Source organism: Emys orbicularis, chromosome 10 (genome assembly GCF_028017835.1).
Source record: "Emys orbicularis isolate rEmyOrb1 chromosome 10, rEmyOrb1.hap1, whole genome shotgun sequence".
In the NCBI taxonomy this organism is placed as follows: domain Eukaryota; kingdom Metazoa; phylum Chordata; order Testudines; family Emydidae; genus Emys; species Emys orbicularis.
The window spans coordinates 73,345,729-73,370,000 of record NC_088692.1 but is presented as its reverse complement, the minus strand read 5'-3'; the positions used below and the strand labels follow the sequence as shown (position 1 = coordinate 73,370,000).

At 39.8% G+C, this 24,272-nt stretch overlaps 1 protein-coding gene across 1 annotated transcript in view; it reads right to left on the bottom strand.

The window, feature by feature from the left end:
• Positions 1-15,135, bottom strand: part of EFL1 (elongation factor like GTPase 1) — a 167,421-nt gene extending 152,286 nt beyond the window's left edge. Inside the window, exons 1-7 of the mRNA XM_065411755.1 lie at positions 15,085-15,135; positions 13,676-13,778; positions 12,060-12,127; positions 11,824-11,908; positions 6,725-6,858; positions 5,905-6,042; positions 4,744-4,958 (exon numbers count right to left, since the gene is read on the bottom strand). Of these exons, the coding sequence (XP_065267827.1) occupies positions 4,744-4,958; positions 5,905-6,042; positions 6,725-6,858; positions 11,824-11,908; positions 12,060-12,127; positions 13,676-13,766 (731 nt within the window). The 5' untranslated portion in view covers positions 13,767-13,778; positions 15,085-15,135. The remainder of the gene's footprint in view (positions 1-4,743; positions 4,959-5,904; positions 6,043-6,724; positions 6,859-11,823; positions 11,909-12,059; positions 12,128-13,675; positions 13,779-15,084) is intronic.
• Positions 15,136-24,272: the final 9,137 nt, after the last annotated feature.

The window sequence follows — 24,272 nt, the reverse complement described above, 5'->3', positions numbered from 1 at the left end:
CAAGAAGGATATATCTATTTTGAGTCAAACAAGTCTTGCTAATTGACTTCTAATTTGATTCACTGTACACAAAAAAGCTATCTTTTCAATCCAAAAGGATTTATCTTTAAACAGTAAGAAGGGAGAGAGAAATAATCATTGTAAAACATTTATTTCTACATATTGTAATTTGTACATTATCCCTTGTAAAGAAAGGAAATAAAAGTGAGACTTTATACAGAGAGGAGACACAGACAGATATATACATGTGTATCAGATTAGGGCAATGATATTTATACCACACTGGTATCTGATAATCTATCTTCGGAACCTGTAAAGTCTTCTAGTTAGGACTTCACACTCCTAACGAAAGACATTAATAACCTGTCCAAGTCAGCGACATATAAATTATGCCTCTGAAAAAAATTCAAAAATGTATTTTTTTCAGCAGCTTACCCTAAGGCTTTAGAAGGGAAAAAACCCTCATGATTTGTTGTATGTCAGTGACTGCTGTATATAGATTTACTGCATCCTTTCAACACCTGGACTTGATGAGAAAAGCAGATGCGCCATTCACAGGACTGGATCTGGCTAACACTATGTAATGACTTCATTTACTCTACCATGAAAACATGGAATCTCCTTAGGAATAGTACTACAAAACATTATAACAGCCAGAACCTGCCTTGATTAAGGCAAATGCTTCATTGATCCACATTTCACCAGATGGTCATGCTGGCAGCCTGGACAGATCCTCCTGAGATTAATTAAGAAGAAAATGCTCCTTTTTTCATTTAAAGGAACTTCTACCACTGCCATCACTAAACCAGACGATGCCAGCTACTTAAAATAAATAAATAAATAAATGGTCCCTTCGACCAAATAGTTTTCATCCAACTTTAGCAAAAACATTAAAGCATTTTTCTGATGACACAGGAAAAAGATCCAGAATAAGCAGCATCAGGAAACTACTACAGACAACACCATCACTGTTCTGTTTAAGCTGTAGGAAGTTGTATACTTCAGAAAACAGAGTAACAGAAGCTATTCTATTACTTATATATAGATTCAAGAAAGAAAAAAGTTGACTTAAGTCAAATAAGATTCCAACACGAGACTCATGAGCTCCAGGAGTGCTCCCTTGGCTGAGATACTGTCCTGCACATGAAGAACCTAAAATAATACAATTCACTAAGAATTTCAAGTCTTAAAACGGAAAGAAAAAGCTTCTACATTTTAGTAATCCATCAAATTAACCTGGGGGGAACCTTAACATTGAGTTGTATTGTCTTTTGCAAACAAACTTGAACCTATTTTCAAACTTTTTCTTATGTCTGTATTGTACTGCCATATTATATAATCAAAAAGCTTTTCTATCCTCTCTAGCACACCAAGGTATCAAATGCACAAATGAGCTCAGGTCATATTCTTAAAATCCTTTTACCATGGGAAGCTTAAATAACAATAAATCAGCTTGTGATTATTTATTTAGATTTCAGTCTTTCACAAGCTTCACATTCGAAGCTCTGGGCACCCCAGCTTATATTTTTAACACACAAGAACCAGCCCATAACAGATACAAAGTAAACATTTAAGTAAAAACAGACCAACACAACTCCCTACCTTACCACACTTAATCACCAGTCATGTGACCAATAAAGCTTAAAAACCCATCAAACTTTCTACTATACAGAAATACTATTTTGTTACCGCTACATATCAAACGTTAACTGATTTGAAACAAAGCAAAACAAAAACCCCATAAACAAAGTCAGTGTCCAAGAAAAAATATTTGAGAGCTCATTATGCATTGCAGCTCCAATCTCAATCAGTGCCCCTTTCAACTACTTCCATCCAATGTAGCCTTAAAAATTCCCACATAAATGATTGTTATGAACACTTTCCCATCATGTCAAATAAACTTTGTTCTACACAATTCTCTGTGTATGAATCAAACCTACATCAAGAATGATATATGACAAGTGCTCCCTGAAAGTATATCAGGGAGTTTTCACCTGTGTCAAACTCTCAAGACTGAGGTACTCCCATATTCTTTTAATCTAGTTCTTTGTGTTAGAAAAATAAATATATTTTCTGACATGTTTGCATACAAACCATCTGCAAAGGGACTATCAGGGGAACAGAAGTGACAAAAAAAGAAGTCGGCCAATCAGACCATATATAGCATCACTTTTACCAAAAAGCATGACATTCACCCAACATTTATGAACAAGATATGTTCATCTTTCCATTTAATAAGGCAGTTGTAGTGACTTTATGATCACAGTCAGCTTCAGAAAAGTGGCTATATAATTTACAAGATATTAGCAAACATTGTTCTAGTTAGGAACATCAAGCAGTCTGAGCTAAAGAGAAAGCTCTTAAGTGGTTCTTAAGCTTTCAGCTTTATATTTCGTTACAGAGTTCCACTGTAGCATCTTTTTTAAGGAACAGATTTTTACATAGCTATTTACCAGTCAGTGGTTGAGAAGATTATTTACAAATACTTAGAACATATTTATACTATATAATTATGTTTACTTATAATTTCTCTTCTCAAAACCTGAAACCTGATTTTTTTACTCTTTAAATTTATTTCTTCTCAATTCTTGCTAATATTATAACCACTTAAGCTGCAAATTGTTTAATTACTTTGGTATAAAAACAGATATGTTGTCAGGGGGCTCGGTTAATAATCACAAAGCATTTTGAGAACTGCTGAAGAAAGATACAGAAATACTAAGTATGAGATTATTATAACTATATTATTTTCTCAGTCTACTGACTAGAGTATTGCTATTGTCAGAGTCCATAAAAAAAAACCTTGAAAAGTTCAAGCAACTGGACCCTGGCATGATAGATTTATTGTTAATCTGCCACCATTAACTTTTTCAGGAGATTTCTAGCATAACAGTTACAGTCAGGATAAATTAAAGACTGTAAAAATCAGAAACACATTTAACACATGGAAGCCAACAGACTGAACAAACATTTGCTATAATATATCCAAATAGACTTCTACACTATAAATATTTTTTAAGACCAGTGGTGTTTCAAGTGACTCTCAAACAACATAGGTTTGCTAATTACTAGTCTGGGATAGCATCAATCTATTTTTCTTGCTATGAGAAAGGATATACTTCCTTTTAAATTTCAGTGGCAATAAAAATATGTTTTTCACACCATCTTTTAAACCTTTTAAAAGCTTATTGGTGGTTTGTCATTGCCTCAAAGAGGGATAACAAACAATTATTGACAAAGGTGAAATTAGAGAAAGCAGCCCCATAAATTCTGCTGAAAAAATAATTTGATTTATATTTAAAGTTTGGTTAAATATTTTTATATAAAACTATTACATTTGACTGCATTTATCATCATGCAGTCACTCCTAGGATCATGTTACAATTGTGTATGCATCCTCACCCAAAATTCTCTCTCCCACACTCCTACTACTGCTGAAGTTGGAAAGAAAGGGTAAGTGACAGACACACCTCAAACTTCCGAGGGCTACCCTCTCATCTCTGCTTATGTTTAAAAAAATTGCTAAGACAGAGAATCTAGTTCTCTCACCTTCAAATATTATAACTAATTTCATCTTGAACCTAAATTGCATTGCAACTGTTTTAACTGAACCTTTCCAGGTTGAAGGAGTCAGACTAGGTAGAGAGAAGAGGCATAACACCAGAATCCTAGCATTAAACGCTGGAATTGCAGTACTACTACTAAAACAGTTACTTCCATTGTATAGTGAGTGTTAGAGGGATACTGTCAGATTAAAAATAATGGACAAATTGTGTGGCTAGCACAACCTTAGATTATTTAGAACTGAAAGCATTTTTAAAATCTAATTTCCTTTGCACTATTTATACATTTAGTTTACTTCTTATGTGCTATTCTGAGTAGATAATGAAACTAAAGCAATCAATTTTGCTTTCTGATTCTTATGCACTGGCATAAAGCTGTTATGTTTGGGTTACAAACTCCACAGGGAAATAGTTAAATCCAAACAAAAGACCAATTTTAACTTTTTTTTTTTTTTTTAAAAGAAAGAATTTAATTTTGTCAAATCATCAATAAAAAATATAAAATTTGAACCTAAATTAATGGGCTGTATCCCTTTAAGTACATGTTAAAGACAAAGACAAGCACTCCACCTTGTGGTAAATAATCAGAATGTTTACAAATCTTTATTACAACCTACCTACCCTTTCTGAAACAAAAAGCTAAAAACAGGCACTTAAAATAAGAATGTAAGCAAAGAAATTCAAAAAACATATGACCTTAATAACACACTATAAAATATGGAATTCTATAAGGTTTTCTGTAGCTGTTTTATGCTTGATTTCTTATGATTTAATGTAATACCTCTGCCATCGCTGTGTAACTGATGTGCAAATATCTGCTGAAATACAAAAGAAACTTCATAGAAAGTCACAAGAAAACAAATATGAAATTTGTGTGCATGCAGAAACCTAAAAGAATGACAGCAACTAAACATCATAGTATAAGAAAATATTTTTGGAAGAACATAAAATCCTCGAAACTGTAACAGTCAAGAACCAAAACAGTGATTTTTTTCAAGAACATGAATCGAAACTTTGGAAGAAAAAGACTATTCAACTTTCACATGCAATTGGATGTACGGGAAAATGCAAAATGGTTACCTCTAAAAAGTATTTAAACCAATTCAAAAGATTTTTCAGCTGCCTTCGTAGTAAATATGATAAACGATACTTTAATGAAATCGTACACTTATTTACTTACCCGAAGCCCCAGCCATCAATTGCACTGGCAAATACCACATTCCCCTGGTCTGGCGAGAAATAAAGATGTGAATCATCAGTATCTTCCAAGCCAGCACTCCAGTCATAAACTTGATCTCCATGTACAGAATCTGAAATCCCTTGAGTTTCTGTTTCTTTCTCAGCTCTTTCTTCTAGGACTTTAGAAGTGAAAAGAGCTCCAGTGATTGCATTAACCTAGGAAGCATACGTAAAACCACAGAAAATTATAGTTAGTGCTCTAAAACTCTGCAACCAACCTGTGAAATCTTTTCACAAAGAAGATTTCAATTATCTAATGATAGGACTGTTGCTTAAACATCCAAAGGCAGCTTGCTTAAGCTTAGCAAAAAAGTTAATATACAGACATTGTGGATGAAATCCTGGCCCCACTGAAGTCAATGGGAGTTGTCCCATTGACTTCAGTGGGGCCAGGATTTCACCCCATGTCTGTAATACTTCACAAATCATATCTAGTCTTAATGGGATTTAGTTCTCAGCTTTAAAAAAAAAAAAAGTATCCTTTTTCACTATGAGAAATGGTGAATTATTATTTCCAATAAGTAAAATAAATAAAAACAGAAAGTAGGATATGACATATAGGGAAATAACTATATTTACAGCTATCTCAAACTATTAATGAGAAATCAATTTATAATTAAATATTTAAAGACTACTGTTTAACAATTCCAACCCCAAATCAGGCAGTCAGTATTTCTGAGATTATAAATATAGTATTATTTCTACCTCCAAAGAACTCAAACAATACATAGTAAACATGGGTTTTAAAAATAGTATTATATCTATCAAATCTCTGAGATATGCCATTAACACTGTGAGAATGCCTCCTGCTGGCTTGTAGAGAAGAACTCAGTATTCTTTTCAGAGCTGTGTACATTATAAATGCCCAGAAAGTTAAAGAGGAATAGGTATTAAATAATTAAGAAGGTTTAATTAAAATAGACACAACAGTGCATGACTATCAGAAGGTAGGGAAAACTGGTTACCTCACACTACATTTTGCACTGCTTCTATCCAAATAAAAAGGGCAGAAAGTGGCAGCATCCCTCAATTAGAGCACTGAGAAAAAGGGGGGAAAACTGCAAAATGTGTTGTCTTAATGTTGCACTGTAAAGCCTCATACCTGTTCTAAGATATTCTTAAGGTGAGAATAGGCTTCCTGAGGAGTTAACTTGAGCTCCACTATCAAACGGTCAATTTTATTAATCACCAAGACTGGACGGATATTTTCTAGCCATGCCTGTCGCAGAACTGCTTGAGTCTAGCAGGGAAAAGAAAGTGTTAAAAAAGGCGTGAAACAGTTAAGGAAACTCTAACATCACAAAATTAATACTTACAATGTTAAAGAGAAAGCCACTAAGTTTAGAAGCAAAATTTAAATAAATACATTATCGACTTCTGGTTCTAAACATCTCTGGATTGTATACCAAAATACATGGAGTTAGTTATTACAGAATTATGCCCTAGAAAGCATTTTCATAGCAATGTAGATTTCTTACAAAAAAAAAAATCTTACAATCATAAGAGGATAAATATACTAGAGATATTCTGTTATTTGGGATATTTTAGTATATTTAAAGAGCGAAATTAGAAAAATATGTAACCTTTAAAAAAACATCTATACTCCCCTTTACTTTTATCTCTTCTGTGTAATAATATTCCATTGCCAGTGAGAGCATGCACTTGTATCTCCAACACCAAGGCAACAGTATCTCAACCACATATTCATGAACACATTCTATGGTTAATCTCTCAATCACTCAGCAGTAAATCAGACTTCATATGCAACACACAATTTATTAAAAGAGCGTAACATTTTACAGAACTTCTGACCATTGGTTTGTATGTCTCTTCTGTTTAATGTATTTAAAACAGCTAAACAGTAACATTTTTATCTATTCTCTCAGCTCCATCCTTTCTCAATCAATTTTTTTAAATATCACCTGTGGACAGACTCCTTCCACAGCATCCAGCACTATGATACAACCATCACAGAGTCGAACAGCAGTTGATACTTCTGAAGAGAAATCCACATGCCCTGGGGAGTCTATCAGATTAATGAGATACTCCTGATCACCTAGAATCAAACAACAATTTACTTTTAAATACACAAAGTGACTGTTATAAAAGTTTCTACGTCCATCACTTAGATATAGACATTAGTATTAGTATGGACACCAGGAACCTGATTGTCAAACATATTTAGACAACTAATAATGTAACAACTAATAATGTAGATAGTGGAATTTTCAAAAGTGCCTAAGCAGGTTAGGCACTTAACTCCCAATGATTCCTGCTTAGGTGCTTTTGCAAATCACAATTGATGCCTAGCTACATCTTTAGGCATTAAGTACCTTTGAAAATCTGTCCCTATCTAGCTTTTGGAATGCCAATAGCCAAAATGCCAGACAACCATATTAAAATCTGTGTTTAAAAGACACTAAGAATAGCTCACCATGAAAGTCAATCCTTTACTCTTAAAAGATAAATTGTTGAAGTATCACTTAAGGTAGAAGTTACATTTTTTAAAACAATTTTCATTATCTGTATTACTAGCATGTACCTTTAGATTATCAAAAAATGGAAGAATTTTTTAAATCTACGGTCATCATTTGTTCATTTTTGCACTCTACTCAGCTTAGAAATGACAATATGGTCTAGTCAGTTTCAATTTATAATTTTCATGTATAGTCACAAAGTTAAAATGTTGTGTCTGCAAACACTGGAGGAGAATGTTTCTATAATAATAGTTGAAAGAAGTTTTCCTCAAGCTTAAAGAAAACATTTGCATGATGCTGTTAGACTTTTTTTTTTTTTTTTTTTTTTTTTTTTACACAAAATGTAGATTTCGGTCATTCGCTATTGAAAGTTGCCCTTTAAAAATACATACCTGAACATTGAACAACTTCCATACCTAGCCACCCAAAATTTTTATTTCAGATATAGTAATATATTTAATATTGTAACACCTTCCTTTAATAAAGTCTGAAAGAAAACAAATATAGTAGAATATTCTAACCAGCAGTTTTAATTTCTAATATACCTACTAGGTAGAAAAAAGAAATAAAGACTTATGCCATCTAATCCAACCCCCCTATTAGCATGGGCTTGTTCACCACTAGTGTTTTGTCCAACTTAATTTTACACATCACAAGTGAAAAGCTTCTAACACTAACCTTGGGAGGATAAGTCTTCTCTACTACAACCCTTGGGAGACTATTACACAGCCTAACAGATCTCCCAGTCAGGACATTTACCCTGATACGAATGGCACACTTAACTTGAGCTAGAAAGAATGTTTTTTAATTGAGGACTCATGAACCCTTTCCCCATCCCACTCTACCGCTGTTGGATGGGACAAGTGGAGGAGAGAGATGAGTTTGCTGAAGAACTGCTGTTGTGTTGAAAGAGAACATACACTCAAAAACAAAAATATACAACCAATACTACACAAGATGAATCAAGACCACCAAAAAATAAATATATATTTTTTTTAAATCACAAATCTACATTTGTTAATCAGAAATCCAAACCACACTTCTCAGCAAACAGCTAATGCCTAAACCAGGGGTCGGCAACCTTTGGCACGCGGCTCACCAGGGTAAGCACCCTGGTGGGCTGGGCCGGTTTGTTTACCTGCCGCATCCGCAGGTTCGGCTGATTGTGGCTCTCACTGGCTCCGGTTCGCCGCTCCAGGCCAATGGGGGCGGCGGGAAGCGGCACGGGCCGAGGGATGTGCGGGCCGCCGCTTCCCGCTGCCCCCATTGGCCTGGGACGGCGAACCGCAGTCAGTGGGAGCTACGATCGGCCAAACCTGCCGGCGCGGCAGGTAAACAAACCGGCCCGGCCCACCAGGGTGCTTACCCTGGCGAGTCACGTGCCAAAGGTTGCCGACCCCTGGCCTAAACAAACAAGAAAAATTCACACTCTAAGACAGTGGCTCCAGCAGAAGATGTGTCTCTAAAGACAACATCCAAGTATGCAACAAAATTAGTTAGGCAATACTCCTAGATAAGCCAAGAGAGACTAACAACAGCCACAACACCACTTAAAACAAGATGTGTTAGCCAGGAATCTTCATCATGCCTTGATAAGTCAAAAAAATTAGTTTATCTATCACTTTTACTCCTGAACATATTTACTGCAAGTTGAAAGAATAAACATAATTAGTTTCAGTGGCTTTTAGCTGTTTATTCTTTATATACTATGACTTAATTACAGGAATTTCCTAACCAGTTTTTTAGCTTGGCCAAAATTGTAGAAATGTGTTTAGGACAGAATAGATTGTGTATTTAAGAACATGTTTTGATAAAAAGTGATGTATATTAACTATTATTGCATTAAATTATAATTAATGGAACAAAAATTATACTCTGTAACTGAGTCAAGAGAGTAGGTACTTCAGCATGTAAAGATAAACACAAGTAGCTATCACTTATGGGGATAAACTGCACTCATATCCCAAATTCAAAACTGAATTTCCCTTACTTTAAAAACAACAGTTTTCAATAACTTTTAAAAAGACAAGTTTGAGCCAGAACCCTAAATGTTCAATTATTACAAAACATAAAATTACCAACAAAATTTCAAAATTCTGCAGCAGGCTAGCAGCAAATTCATGTATTCTTCTTCATTAGTTTTGTGAGTTAGATACATCGAGATTCTTTAAATTTCATATGAAACTGTAATCTTAAAGCTTGTTTTGTGTAACAGATCCACAAAGTCTCACAATGCTCAAACCAACTGTCACAGGATGGCTGGCCCTCTAAGGGGAGTTGAGCCCTGCCTTACCTGAGACTGATCAGCTACCTTCCAACTGATACTGATATCATTATAATCAATTGATTATAAAAGCCAGCTAGTGGGTTAGGTGAGCTACTGGAAGTAGATGGGCCCCCTATGGCTAGCCCTAGAGCTGCAATGACAGAGACAAGAAGAAAGGCCTCTAGACCCCTGAAGCCTGCTTTGGTCAGGGAAATAGCTTCATGAGTTTTAGGTGTGAAGAATAAAGCTGTGCCCAGGAGGAGCCTGAACAGATTGGGGGCATGGCATAGTCCAGGGGTTGGCAACGTTCGGCACGCGGCTCGCCAGGGTAAGCACCCTGGCGGGCCGGGCCAGTTTTATTTACCTGCTGACGCAGCAGGTTCGGCCGATCGCGGCCCCCACTGGCCGCGGTTCGCCGTCCCGGGCCAATGGGGGCCAGCACATCGCTCGCCCGCGCCGCTTCTCGCCGCCCCCATTGGCCCGGGATGGCGAACTGCAGCCAGTGGGGGCCGCGATCGGCCGAACCTGCTGCGTCAGCAGGTAAATAAAACTGGCCCAGCCCGCCAGGGTGCTTACCCTGGCGAGCCGCGTACCGAACGTTGCCGACCCCTGGCATAGTCCTTCCTGGGCTAGGGGAAACACGCCAGGAGCCTAACACCAACATACATGGAAATGTATTTTATTTCTTTCATGGCTAGTCTTTTCCAAATGGATAATCTAAGCACAAGTGAGCCAATTCCCCAACACCTTAACCAAGTGGTTAAACAAACTAGAAAGATGAAGAAATAATAATCACAGTCTGGAAGTTCTCTGTTTGTCATTCAAAAATAAGTAAATACAACAGTCTCCCACTTTCCCCAGAAAAGTTATCTTGTTTTACAGAGACACCAGTAAATACCTCATGGAGACATTGAAAGCTCAGTTTAAAACTACTCCCTAACTGAATAGGAAATTAAAGTGGAGAGTTCAACATTTCTATTTTCAAAACATCACAAATATTCATGAAAAAGATGCATGCAGTTTTATAAAAATCTAACCACTTCTGTGTTAAAGAAGCAATAAAAGAATTAATCTAAATGTCACCACAAAAGCTAAAGTGCATAAAGATAGTGAAAAAAATTAAAAGCAAGGCAATTCTATTCAAGCATAAAGCTAGCCATGTCTTCCAATGCTTGCATACCCCACAGTGCCCTCAACTACTTTATAATCACAATGTAACTGAAACGGAAAGGTGTACACATAGGTTATTAGTGCACATGTGTTTATTTTATCTCTCAGAGTTAGTGCTATTATATCAGCCTGGTAGAAATCTACTCTGCCCAATCGCTCCCATACTTGCCGATCCATGATATAGAAGAAGTTACTCAACAAAGGTTTAGTACTCATGCAGCATTTGCCTAGGATCATTCTATCAAGAAGTTAATTGTTCTAAATTGTGGCCAAGTTATTGAAAAACTGATGTTATTTCTGAGTTCGGCAATCTTAGATAAATAAAAATGTTAATTAAAAACTATTTCTGTGCATATGATGGAAAGTTTCCTCAACTTTGGGAAAAAGAGACAGAATCATCCTCCCCATCACTTCCACCTCTAAAAGGTAGCATGAAAACTGAAGTTCCAATCATCCACAGAACATTTACAATAGAAGTAGAAACTTCCCAAATACTGTTCCAGCCAACATGCTTCCACCATGTAAGAATGGAAAGGACACTTAATTTCCACATGATTCTTCTTGGAATACTCAGCAGAGAAAAGATGTCCATTTTAAGGGGGATTTTAGTGAAGAACACTTAGCATAAATTTGTTGAAAACTGGTTATGTGTTACATATTTGCATACAATGGCCTTTTTTGCATGAAGGGCTATTGAAAAAAAGATCCTGTCCACCACAATTCACTTGTAAAGCAGATTCCAAGATGAAGAAAGATGTGCTGCACAATAGTCATACGATGTTATCACTCATAAATGTCTACATCTGGCTCATTTAGGCCTTGATCCTTCAAAGACTTTCTCACATCCTGAACTTTAAGCACAAGTGGGTCCCACTGAATTCATGAATGCATGTGTACCACAGAGAAGTAAAACCGTGGTTTTGTTTTTTAATTAGAATGATTAAAAAGACAAGGTTGCAAAATGTAAATCTCTGCAGAGCCAAGGCCTAAGGGAGAGATCCAGGAGTTAACTGCAGGAAAAAACTTGAAAGTGATAATTAATAGAAGGAAAAGCAAAGAAAAAAAATCTCAATGGTCTGTACATTTTTGTGTAGCATCTCTACCTTACCTTTTTCAAAGTGCAGTGATATAGCACTAGATTTCATAGTAATTCCTCGGATCTGCTCATCTTCTCTACTGTCTAGATATCTCAGCTGAAATAAAAGACCACAAAAAGAGGTGATACATTTGTATATAGCTATTTTCCTAAGCTATTCTTTTAAATGTGAAAGGGTATGTCTGGAACAAAATGTATAGGAACTCTTAAAAACTCCACTCATTAATTATATTAGATTATAACTGTACCTTTCCTGCCAATCGATTGGAGATTATTCCATTGCTAGATATCAGACAGTCAGCTAGAGTGGTTTTGCCTTTAAAGAAAAATAAGTGACTTTGTTTAAATACACACACACCAATGGGTTATCAAACTTGATATTGCTACAAGCTAGTAACTATCAACAGGCACACAGGTTTCTTAAAAAAAACTAATAAAAATACTTTATTAAAAACCAGCGAAGGTTACTCAACATCACCTACATCTGCCTCTCACAAGATATGACTCTCTTCTCCAGCTCCACAAAAAGCATGCAACCTTAACTGTGACCAAAACAATATGTTGAAACAACAACAAAAACCCCACCATAACTCGTAATTACGACATTAAACAATAACCTCCCAAAACAATAAACACTATTTCAAATTATTTCCACTTAAACACCAAAATATTTCTTCCATTAACCATCTAGCACAACACAATTAAAAAAAAATCAACTAAAAAAAAACTACATAGACACTAACCATTTACTACAACACACTACCAATTAAAGATTCTAAACAATTAGAAAACATTAATTTCTAAGCACTCCACATGATCAAAGTTCCATGTTTTGTGTAGAAGCCACAGGAAAAGACAACTTAGATGGGCAGTGAAAGCAAGATAGGTACAGTGGAAAAGGTAAATTCACAGCTGTCGGCTTAACTAGGGATTTCCTGGCTTTTATATGGTTGTGTTGGTCATATGTGCACTTGAGTAACCTTAACCAATTTTAAACAAAGTTCTTAATTTTCTGGAACATATATATTATTTAATGTGCACATGCACATACACAACCTACTTCCATGTACACACATGTTTTGATTACTTTTATTACAATGTGGCTTGGGAGGAGTGTTTTTTTTTTTTTTTATAGTCTACTCTCCCCATTTAGAAGCCAGATATTGTAGCAGCCCTCCCAAGCCCAGTAATGCCACCCTGCCTCGCCTCAAAAATGCAAAGCAGTTAGTCTGTACCAAGGGAAGAAAGGGACTTTTCAGATTTCAAACAAGTATGCTGATCCCACGAGTGAAGAGACGTCACTTGACTGCATTTTACTTTCCTTTCCTTTTCATTTTATTTTTTCAAATAGTATGGATGAGCACAGGTTTGACAAGTAATACCACTGCCCACTAGTGCGCTGTGAGGTCAGGGGGCAATTTATACCACCTTTCACCAGGGATCAATGCTGCACCCTATAGCAGATTCACACTCCACTAAAGGTTTAAGTTACAGCCAGAGTTCCATAGCCAGCTATTTAAGTAAGGGGGTGGGGGAATATGAATAGCATATCACCCAGCAGTTGTTGAAATGCCCTGTTATTGGCCATTACTGTCCACTTTAGGGGCTATGTTGCCTACACCCCCACCAACACCATAGGACACTGAGAGCAGGGGTGCCTTCTAGGAGGACTTCTCACTATCAGTGGCCCTGTGCCCGGGGTCAAATCAGCCCTGAACTGAACCCATGAATTTAAACACATGAAAAATCAATGGTCTGAAACACGTATCTTCAGCAAGATGACAGAAATATCCTTTTATAATTTAATCTGAACACACAAGAACATATCTCTAAATGACTGCTTATAGCAAAAAGTCCCTCTTACCGTGGTCCACATGAGCCAGTATACAGATATTCCTGATACTGGCCGGCTTTTTCTGGAGTCCAATCATCTTCTCCAAACTAGTGAGAACCATGATTACCTATTTCTGCAAATTAGGAAAAAGCATTTTATACTAGCATCATAACTCAAGAAACATCTGAATTTTTTTAAATGCACACACAAGTGTTTATAGTTTAGCTTATATATAAATATCAACTAAACCTAAACCCATCCACGGGCAGTACTTAGATAGCTAATAAATTATCAAAAAGAACAGGAGTACTTGTGGCACCTTAGAGACTAACAAATTTATTAGAGCATAAGCTTTCGTGGGCTACAACCCACTTCTTCCGAAGAAGTGGGTTGTAGCCCACGGATACAGACTAACACGGCTGCTACTCTGAAACCTAATAAATTATGTTTCTATAGCACCAAGCACTCCAGATCAGATACCAAAGAGATTTACAAACAGAAGGACAAATTTTCCGGTTTTGATCATATAAATTTTTCATGTATTTGTTTATAAACACAACAAAATACACAGTGGAAATCTGTCCATTTAAACTGGGCAGAACCACACACATAATTTAAAGGGACAGTGTAAATTTGGCAGCCACCATTCTTTCAAAGACAGGTAAAACAATCCCTGTGGTGACTATAATTGAATCACGGTTCTTTCCCCCGCCCCGCTCACTTTGTGTGTTTGACAGCACTCCGCATACATAATACGTTTGACTGTTTCCCCAGATAGTTATGCTGGCCCTGATCCTGCAAACAATTAAACAAGCGTGTAACTTTACTCACACGAGTAGTCCCATTGACATCAGTGGGAACACTTATGAGTAAAGCAACACGTGCTTAGATGCTTGTAAGTTTCATCATGCGCGTCTTGCAGAGCAACAAAGTAGAGAAAATCATTTTTAAAGAGGAAAGGCGGATTGTAAAACCACAATGACTGTCGGGGGGCTTGGGGAGCACATGTGCAGTACCCGCAGGTATTTGATATTTATTTATGTTAACTGTTTACAGTTCACGCGATTAATGGTGCCCCTTTCATACAAACCCCTCTAGAGACGAGGGCAACGCAACCGCCAGGTAGACAAGATACTGCCCAACAGAGCGTGGGTGCGTACAGTGGGGACACCGCAACTCTTAGTACAACTGGCCGGGCCCACCCAACGCAGGAGTCACCGCGGGCCCCGCCCTCTGTACCGTGGGTGTGGAGGAGGGGGATGAAGAGCCAGCCGAGGGGACCCCTGAAGGCAGAGCCGGCTGCCACCCACCCCGGCTGATCCGGAAATGACCTCAGCCTGGTATGAGGCAATTGAGAAACCCCGCAGCTCCCTTCTACTGGGGGCAGGAGACACAGGCCGGGCCCCCAGGGGAAGGACAGGGCCCGGCTAGTCACTCACCCCGCGAATTCCCCCCTCTCCTCGTGACAGCACAGCCAACTGCCCACGGCCGGAAGTCGCTACTACTGCGCGCACCTTTTGTCTCCACCCCCTTTGTGACGACTTACGGAAGCCGGGAGAGGGCTATTCTAGGGACGCCGCGGCGGTTGCCAGGCGACCGGGCGCTTCCCTGGTTACCGTGGCTCCGAGGGGCGGGACAGGAGAGCCGGGCAGGCAGCGACAGCGGGAGGATGAAGGAGAAGCGGTGCCTGTGCGAGATTTGTACCTGCGGGTAAGAAGCAAAGGGGACCCCCGAAGAGCGGCCACTTCCCCGAGTCCCCTAAGTCTGATCCACCGCGAGACCTAAATCCCCCCACAGGGACCCGCCCTCCCGAGGGCCGAACCCCCTTCCCAGGGAACCTCAAACCGCGCCCTCCTCCCCCTGTCCCGGAGCCGCTCGTGGGCCAGCACCCATCGCCTCCGGACCAGAACCCGAACGCCACCCCTGTAACAGGACCCGGACTTCCTCCGCCCCGGGACCGCCCCAGCCTCCCTGAGCACGAACTTCCCGGGATCCAAAACCTCCTGCCCCAGCACAGGTGCTGTCGCGACCCTTGGCTGAAAGTGGTTAACGTTACCAGGGTTTACAGTTTGGTTCAATGGCTCTTACAAATTGTTCCAGCACCGTTCTGCCCCAGGACCCGAATCAGCAAATCCCATCTGGATCCAAACACCCCCCTCCCGAGAACCAAACTTTTTGGGACCAAACTGCCCTGCGGCCGCAGCCCAAACCCCCTTAGCCCTGGGTCAAACCTTGGTGAGCACACGCCTCCCCCTGTCCTAAACATGAACTCCCCCCCCCCAAATCCCCTGGTTCTGAAGACTGAACCTTTGGGGCCCCAAATCTGCATTTTCCAAGCAGCTCAAACTGTCCCTACTTCCCTTCAAACACTCTGATACTGTTCAAGGGCAGTTTCATCCTGACCCTGTCTAAGGTCATATGCATTTTACCATCATTTTTCTCATCTAGACCTGAGGTGGAAGATTTCCCAACATTTCTGAATGTAGATACAGCCAAAGCGGGGGGGGGGGGGGGGGAGAGAATCTACAGAACATTGTTTTACTGGGGATTAACCAGTTTGTATACTGCTACTCACACGCCTGTATATGCCTCATCTCAACATGGCCTAGTACACCCTTGTTCCAAGGGCTCCACGGGAAAGGAGGTGTCTTGGAACCAGTTATGCCAGTTCTGGCTCTGCCCAGAAGGACTTCTGAAACCCAGTGGAGAAGAACTTACAGCTGTTTCGTAGTCACTAGCAGAGTTGGCATAAAGGGGACACAATACAACTATGAATTCCTGCCCTTGACTTTTGTTTTAAGCTCTGTGAACTGTAACCACATTTTACAGCCCTAATATACATCTACCACTATGACCTGATTAAGTCTGGAGAAATAAAAACAGCTTTTTTAGAAAGTATCTGGTTTCTTTAGAAAAGGGAATACAGAGACAGGTTTCAACTCTCTTTGGAGTACTGTTCTGAAAAAGGAAAAGAATGTGGGTTCTTAGTAGAAATGAACACACTTAGGCTTTGTCTAGACTAAGAAAAGGTGGTTTTAAAATGTTAATTCATGTTTTTTTTTTTTAAACCTTTTTATGTAGTCTAGACTGGGTCTTAAGGTTAGATTGTGCCTTAAAGCACGGCCCTACTTTAATGTGTTGGCAGACGGGCTGCACAGCAGTGGGAGCAATTCTGGCTAACTCATCTAGAATTCGTCCTGGGTAGAAAACACTGCCACACCAGCTCTTCATCCTTTTTAAATAAGTGCAACATGCTATTCCTTCCCCTGCTCACAGCCAGCTCTGCTCACTATTATGGAGCGGAGATTGGCCATTGTCTTACTTTCAACCATGTCTTTTGGAACAATTCCTTATTGTCCTATGGCCTGTTCGAGCCAGCGAGGCTGGTGCAAAAGGCTAGGTCAGGAAAAAGGCTTCCTACAGGGAAAACTACCTCCTCTCGCTGGGGCGGTAGTACACCTGAATGCAGTATTACCTACCTCAGGAAATTTTAGAATCATGACTCAGACTACAAAAAATCATATGATTGGCTTAAAATTTATGAGATTTAAAAAATAATAAAATGTGGGGTATTTTTATTTGCATTCAATATTGCAACGGTTAGGGTTCACATTTTAGCCCTCATTCAATTACAAGAGCTAAGAGCTTACAAAGAAAGCAAGCAAGCTGAGATTCTCACATAATCACAGAAATCCTGGATCTCTGCCTTTAAGAAAAACATCAAGTATTGTGAGACTTGTGAAATAAAACCATGAGAGTTGGCATCACTTTGTACAGGAGGCACAGAACCAGCTTTCCCAACTCTCTACCACCTCTCCCATATACAAGGGGCATTCCAGGTTCCAGGGTGGGACAAATAGGACAGGCCAGATTAACTGGGGAGGGGAGTGGAGGGGTCATCAAAGGGCTGGGGCATTCAAATGCCCTGATGATTCTGTGTCCTTGCAAGTGACCACTGTATTATGGTTACAAGTTAGGACAGTCCTGAAGTCTACTTCATCCAGGGCCAAGCCTTCCCCTAGCAGCTCCTGAATAGCAGAGACAGGAGTTCCCTGTCCTCTGTCCTTGACTGTATGGGCAATTCTGTCCATTTCTTCACCAGCTACGTTGTGGTTGGCCCATGGTGAAGAGTAAAAGAGGGGCAGTGTGAGGGTACTTGCATTCTCTTGCTCTGCCTCCTAGCTATAATCTGTCCCACAGAATTGTATCTCTGGGCTTAATCATGAGATAGCGAACTGATTGTTTCCATGAGGAGAAATCAGAGCTATGCAGCCTAGAATCAAATATAAAGATGGTGTGATATGACATTGTGGAGAAGGGAAACCATGTTCATCCCAAGTGAAAAAATATGTCTCTAAACTCAAAGACATGACATTGTATAATATAATAATTATTATTAATAATAAATACTGTAAAATACAGAAAAGAAATTGGTTAAAACAGGGGTTCTCAACCTTTTTTCCGAGCCCCTCCTAACATGCTATAAAAACTCCACAGCCCACCTGTGCACAATAACTGGTTTTCTGCATATAAAAGCCAGGGCTGGCATTAGGGGGTAGCAAGCAGGGCAATTTCCTGGGGCCCCATGCCACAGGGGCCACCACAAAGCTACATTGCTCAGACTTCGGCTTCAGCCCCATGTGGTGGGGCTTTGGCTTTCTGCCCTAAGCCGCAAGCGAGTCTAATGCTGGTCCTGCTTGGTGGACCCGTGAAACCTCCTAGGGGCCCTGAATCCCTGGTTGAGAACTACTGGGTTAAAATACACATTGCTGAAGGTTTCAGATTTCCCCATGCTAATTTTCCCCCTACTGTTACTCACACCTTCTTGTCAACTCTTTGAAATGGGCCACCCTGATTACCACTACAAAAGTGATTTTTCCTCCTGCTGATAATAGCCCACTTTAATTGAATTGTCTCGTTATAATTGGTACGGCAACCCCCATCTTTTCATGTACTCTGTATATATATCTTCCTACTGTATTTTCCACTCCATGCATCTGATGAAGTGGGTTTAGCCCACAAAAGCTTATGCCCAAATAAATTTTAGTCTCTAAGGTGCCACAAGTACTCCTCATTGACATTGCTGAAGGTTTTGCAGTCAATAAATTCTCAATAGGTTATTGTTTTAGGCAGCTCATTGAGTTTGCTTTGGTGTAGTACTACAGTGTTTCTGTTTTTACGGGAAGATTAGTTGCTTGGCAGTGTTACCTGGGCATTGTGATGTACACACAAGAAAACTGTGATTATATTGCACAAGTTCTACTTAGCAATCTGCTTGAGTCTTACATACTGTAATTCTGAATTACTTTAGATATATTTATATTTCATTCTGAATATTAAAACAGAGGGAATAATTCTTCTACCTGTAGTTTGGTCCTGGGAACAAATACTGTAAAAAATGTCAGCCAGAAGGTGTTTCTGTGTCTCAGAATAGACAGTGCATTTAAGGCTAGATTCTGCAGCCATTGCCTGTACTGAACAGCATTTACTCATGAATAGTCCCTTTTCACTCAGGTAGCAAAGTCTTGGGCATTTATATCCAGAGGTTCTAGGTTCAATCCCCACCGCCAGCAATACAGTCTGGGGTATAGGGTTACAAATGGTGGCCCATATAGGGAATTGAGCTTGGGTGGTGAATCTCTGAAGTTCAGGAAAAGCTTCCCTCCCTAGGGGAAGTGTGTAACCACCTCACTGTAGTGCGCAGTGGGACTTCTCAGGTATAGTGATTAGCACTTACTCACATAAGGGTGGTAGGATCTGGCCCCTATTTGTTGAACGTTACTGTGAGTATTTTAAGAATATGGAGAGTAGACACCCTTCTCCCTAAGCTGAATGCCCTTTTCAGTGCCAATTAAAAATATATGCTTTCAACAACTTTTCCCAACAAATAATTGTGCTGCCAAAAAGACTGGGTGTCTGCAGGGGCTGAGCACAGTCAGCTCCCATCAGCTTGTAAATGCTTAACACTTCTCAGGGTCAGAGTCAGTGCTAGGGATGTTTCTGTATACCAGTCACTACTAAAGTTCCTAGCTTCGCAAGTTTAGGATGTGTCTAACAGTAATATAAGATTGTGCCAAAGTGTACAAATGATCATCTTCCAGTTGCTTTGCTTAAAAGGCAAGTTTTGGTTGTTATTTTTTAAACCACAAAAATGTTCTTGTAACTGCATTTGTTCAGAATAATGATTAGATCCTTTATTGGTATCCCTGGAGTATATCCCCAGACCCACTTCCCAGTTTCCAAGTGATACTTTTTGAGAATGGACCAGGTATCAACTACCAACCGTTCTTGGGATATTTCCATAATAAGAAGCAAACATTTTTATTTCCTTATTTCCCATGGGTTGCAAACGAGCTACATTAATATTAAAGAAAATGAACCCCTGCCTGTGAACAGAGTCAGGATTCAGATTGCTTGCTTGATATAGAAGTCTAACAGTTGGCAAACACAAGATGTAAATTCTGGCCTTCAGGAGCAGAGAACAGCTGTGCAGTAGTTAGATGACCTCCCAGACTATATCTAAGAGTAATAACAAGAAAGTTGCCCATATACAAGAGTTTCTCCGTATACTTATCTTCATTTTGGTATATAAAGATATAGAACTGTTTACTAAAACTTATTCTGTTAGTCAATCTCCCAGTCCTTCCACATTCCCCTCATGCTTGTTATAATTTCCTGAAGAAGATCATAATTTCTCAATAAATGATAGATAAAAGGAAAGGGGAAGTTTGAATGAAATGTGAGATACTTAATACTCAATACATCTAAATGCTTGCAAACCCAACAGAAAATTAAGGATGGAATTAGGGAGTACTAGAGCAACTCTGGAAGAGAATGTTTAGTCTTTGTTAGGAAGTCCATCCACTGACGGAAAAGAAAACAGGAAAGATTAATCAAATGGAACACTACAGAACAGTTGACAAGAAAATGGAATAAGCAAGAAAGTCCCAGGAGCTCTTCATTCAGCAGGTAAATGGAGAATTTAAATATATATATTTAGTTAAAATAATCAGAACAATTTAAAAAATAGAAGTACTTGTGGCACCTTAGAGACTAACAAATTTATTAGAGCATAAGCTTTCGTGGGCTACAACCCACTTCTTCGGATGCATATAGAGTGAACCATATATTGAGGAGATATATATACACACACATACAGAGAGCATGAACAGGTGGGAGTTGTCTTACCAACTCTGAGAGGCCAATTAAGTAAGAGAAAAAAAACTTTTGAAGTGATAATCAAGATGGCTCAGTACAGACAGTTTGATAAGAAGCAAGTGTGAAAATACTTACAAGGGGAGATAGATTCAATGTTTGTAATGGCTCAGCCATTCCCAATCCCTATTTAGCCCTGAGTTGATTGTGTCTAGTTTGCATATCAATTCCAGCTCAGCAGTCTCTCGTTGGAGTCTGTTTTTGAAGTTTTTCTGTTTTAAGATAGCCACCCGCAGGTCTGCCAAAGAATGGCCAGACAGGTTAAAGTGTTCTCCCACTGGTTTTTGAGTATCAGAGGCCATTATCCTCTGATCCCACTGAGGATTACCTAAAGAAACTACACCATCTGCTAAAAAAACTCCCTGACAAAGCACAGGAACAAATCTGTACAGACACATGGCTAGAACCCCGACCAGGGACATTCTATTTGCTACCCAAGATCCATAAACCTGGAAATCCTGGACGCCCCATCATCTCAGGCATTGGCACCCTAACATCAGGCTTGTCTGGTTATGTGGACTCTCTCCTCAGACCCTACGCTACCAGCACTCCTAGCTATCTTCGAGATACTACTGACTTCCTGAGGAAACTAGAATCCATCGGTGATCTTCCAGAAAACACCATCCTGGCCACTATGGACGTAGAAGCCCTCTACACCAATATTCCACACACAGATGGACTACAAGCTATCAGGAACAGTATCCCCGATAATGTCACAGCTAACCTGGTGGCTGAACTCTGTGACTTTGTCCTCACCCACAACTATTTCACATTTGGGGACAATATATACCTTCAAGTCAGCGGCACTGCTATGGGTACCCGCATGGCCCCGCAGTATGCCAACATTTTTATGGCTGACTTAGAACAACGCTTCCTTAGCTCTCGTCCCCTAACGCCCCTACTCTACTTGCGCTACATTGATGACATCTTCATCATCTGGACCCATGGAAAAGAAGCCCTTGAGGAATTCCACCATGATTTCAATAATTTCCATCCCACCATCAACCTCAGCCTAGATCAATCCACACAAGCGGTCCATTTCCTGGACACTACTGTGCTAATAAGCGATGGTCACATAAATACCACCCTGTACCGGAAACCTACTGACCGCTACACTTACCTACATGCCTCCAGCTTCCATCCAGGACACACCACACGATCCATTGTCTACAGCCAAGCTCTAAGATATAACCGCATTTGCTCCAATCCCTCAGATAGAGACAAGCACCTACAAGATCTCTATCAAGCATTCTTAAAACTACAATACCCACCTGCTGAAGTGAAAAAACAGATTGACAGAGCCAGACGAGTACCCAGAAGTCACCTCCTACAAGACAGGGCCAACAAAGAACATAACAGAACACCACTAGCTGTCACCTTCAGCCCCCAACTAAAACCTCTCCAGCGCATCATCAGAGATCTACAACCTATCCTGAAAGATGATCCTTTACTCTCACAGATCTTGGGAGACAGACCTGTCCTCGCTTACAGACAACCCCCCAACCTAAAGCAAATACTCACCAGCAACCACACATCACTGAACAAAAACACTGACCCAGGAACCTATCCTTGTAACAAAGCCCGATGCCAACTCTGTCCACATATCTATTCAAGTGACACCATCATAGGGCCTAATCACATCAGCCATACCATCGGTGGCTCGTTCACCTGCACATCTACCAATGTGATATATGCCATCATGTGCCAGCAATGCCCCTCTGCCATGTACATTGGCCAAACCGGACAGTCTCTACGCAAAAGAATTAATGGACACAAATCTGACATCAGGAATCATAATACTCAAAAACCAGTGGGAGAACACTTTAACCTGTCTGGCCATTCTTTGGCAGACCTGCGGGTGGCTATCTTAAAACAGAAAAACTTCAAAAACAGACTCCAACGAGAGACTGCTGAGCTGGAATTGATATGCAAACTAGACACAATCAACTCAGGGCTAAATAGGGATTGGGAATGGCTGAGCCATTACAAACATTGAATCTATCTCCCCTTGTAAGTATTTTCACACTTGCTTCTTATCAAACTGTCTGTACTGAGCCATCTTGATTATCACTTCAAAAGTTTTTTTTCTCTTACTTAATTGGCCTCTCAGAGTTGGTAAGACAACTCCCACCTGTTCATGCTCTCTGTATGTGTGTGTATATATATCTCCTCAATATATGGTTCACTCTATATGCATCCGAAGAAGTGGGTTGTAGCCCACGAAAGCTTATGCTCTAATAAATTTGTTAGTCTCTAAGGTGCCACAAGTACTCCTGTTATTTTTGCGGATACAGACTAACACGGCTGCTACTCTGAAACCTTAAAAAATAGACATTCCAAACAGTTAAAAAGAAAACAAAACAGGCCTCACTGCAGTGAGGAGTGCCTTAGGGGAGGATCCCTGCAGACACAGCCTCATTGACTTCAGTGGAGCTCTGCTCAGGCACAAATATCTGCTAGTGCAGAATTCCTTGCAGGACTGAGGCCTAAATAACCTTCACACATACTGTAAATTATGCAGTCTTTTAGTTTTTATTATAGGTTTCCTGACACTTTCTTTTACAAAACTCTGTTTTCAGTGAGATATAACTTTGCCAAAATTTAATTGTTTGGATTGAAAGTTTCCATGCTGGGTGTCTGCCTCGGGCAGATTGTTGTTTGTTTTTTGTTTGTTTGTTTAATTTAATCAAGAACAGTTTAGCTATGGGGAGGGATAGCTCAGTGGTTTGAGCATTGGCCTGCTAAACCCAGGGTTGGTTGTAAGTTCAATCCTTGAGGGGGCCACTTAGGGATCTGGGGCAAAATCAGTACTTTGTCCTGCTAGTGAAGGCAGGGGGCTGGACTCGATGACCTTTCGGGGTCCTTTCCAGTTCTAGGAGATGGGATATCTCCATTAATTTTTTTTTTTCAGAATGAGGTTAGGAAAAAATAAGTTATTTTCCCATGTTAAAAAATTCTTACAACCATTTTGTCGAGACGTTCTAGCACGTCCATGCTTTAGAGCAAGGTCTTGAAATTTGGCAGGAGGGTCACTCTGGTGTCAGGGATATACCTTTTGCTATCCCTGTGAAAATCATTGAAAATTTGGCCAAAATATGAGTTCACATATGCTTAGTAGAGACTTGTTAGCGTTTGGCAGCTAAATTCTCCAAATATTCCATTTGTACTGAGCATGCTCCATTCCAGGGCTACAATGGCTGAGCAGGACTTTCCCTGAAATAGCTCCTACTGGCAGACAGAGACTGCTGTGGTGACAGGTACAAGAACTGAGGGCAGGGAGACCGTCTCCCCAGTATTCTCAAACTTCCCACTGTTGGCGCTCAGACGGCAAGGAGAAATAGGTTGATTGGAATGCAAAGAGGCTGAGAAGCTGAGCCTATAAAGGTGGTGAGTCAGGGAGAGTGAGACAAAG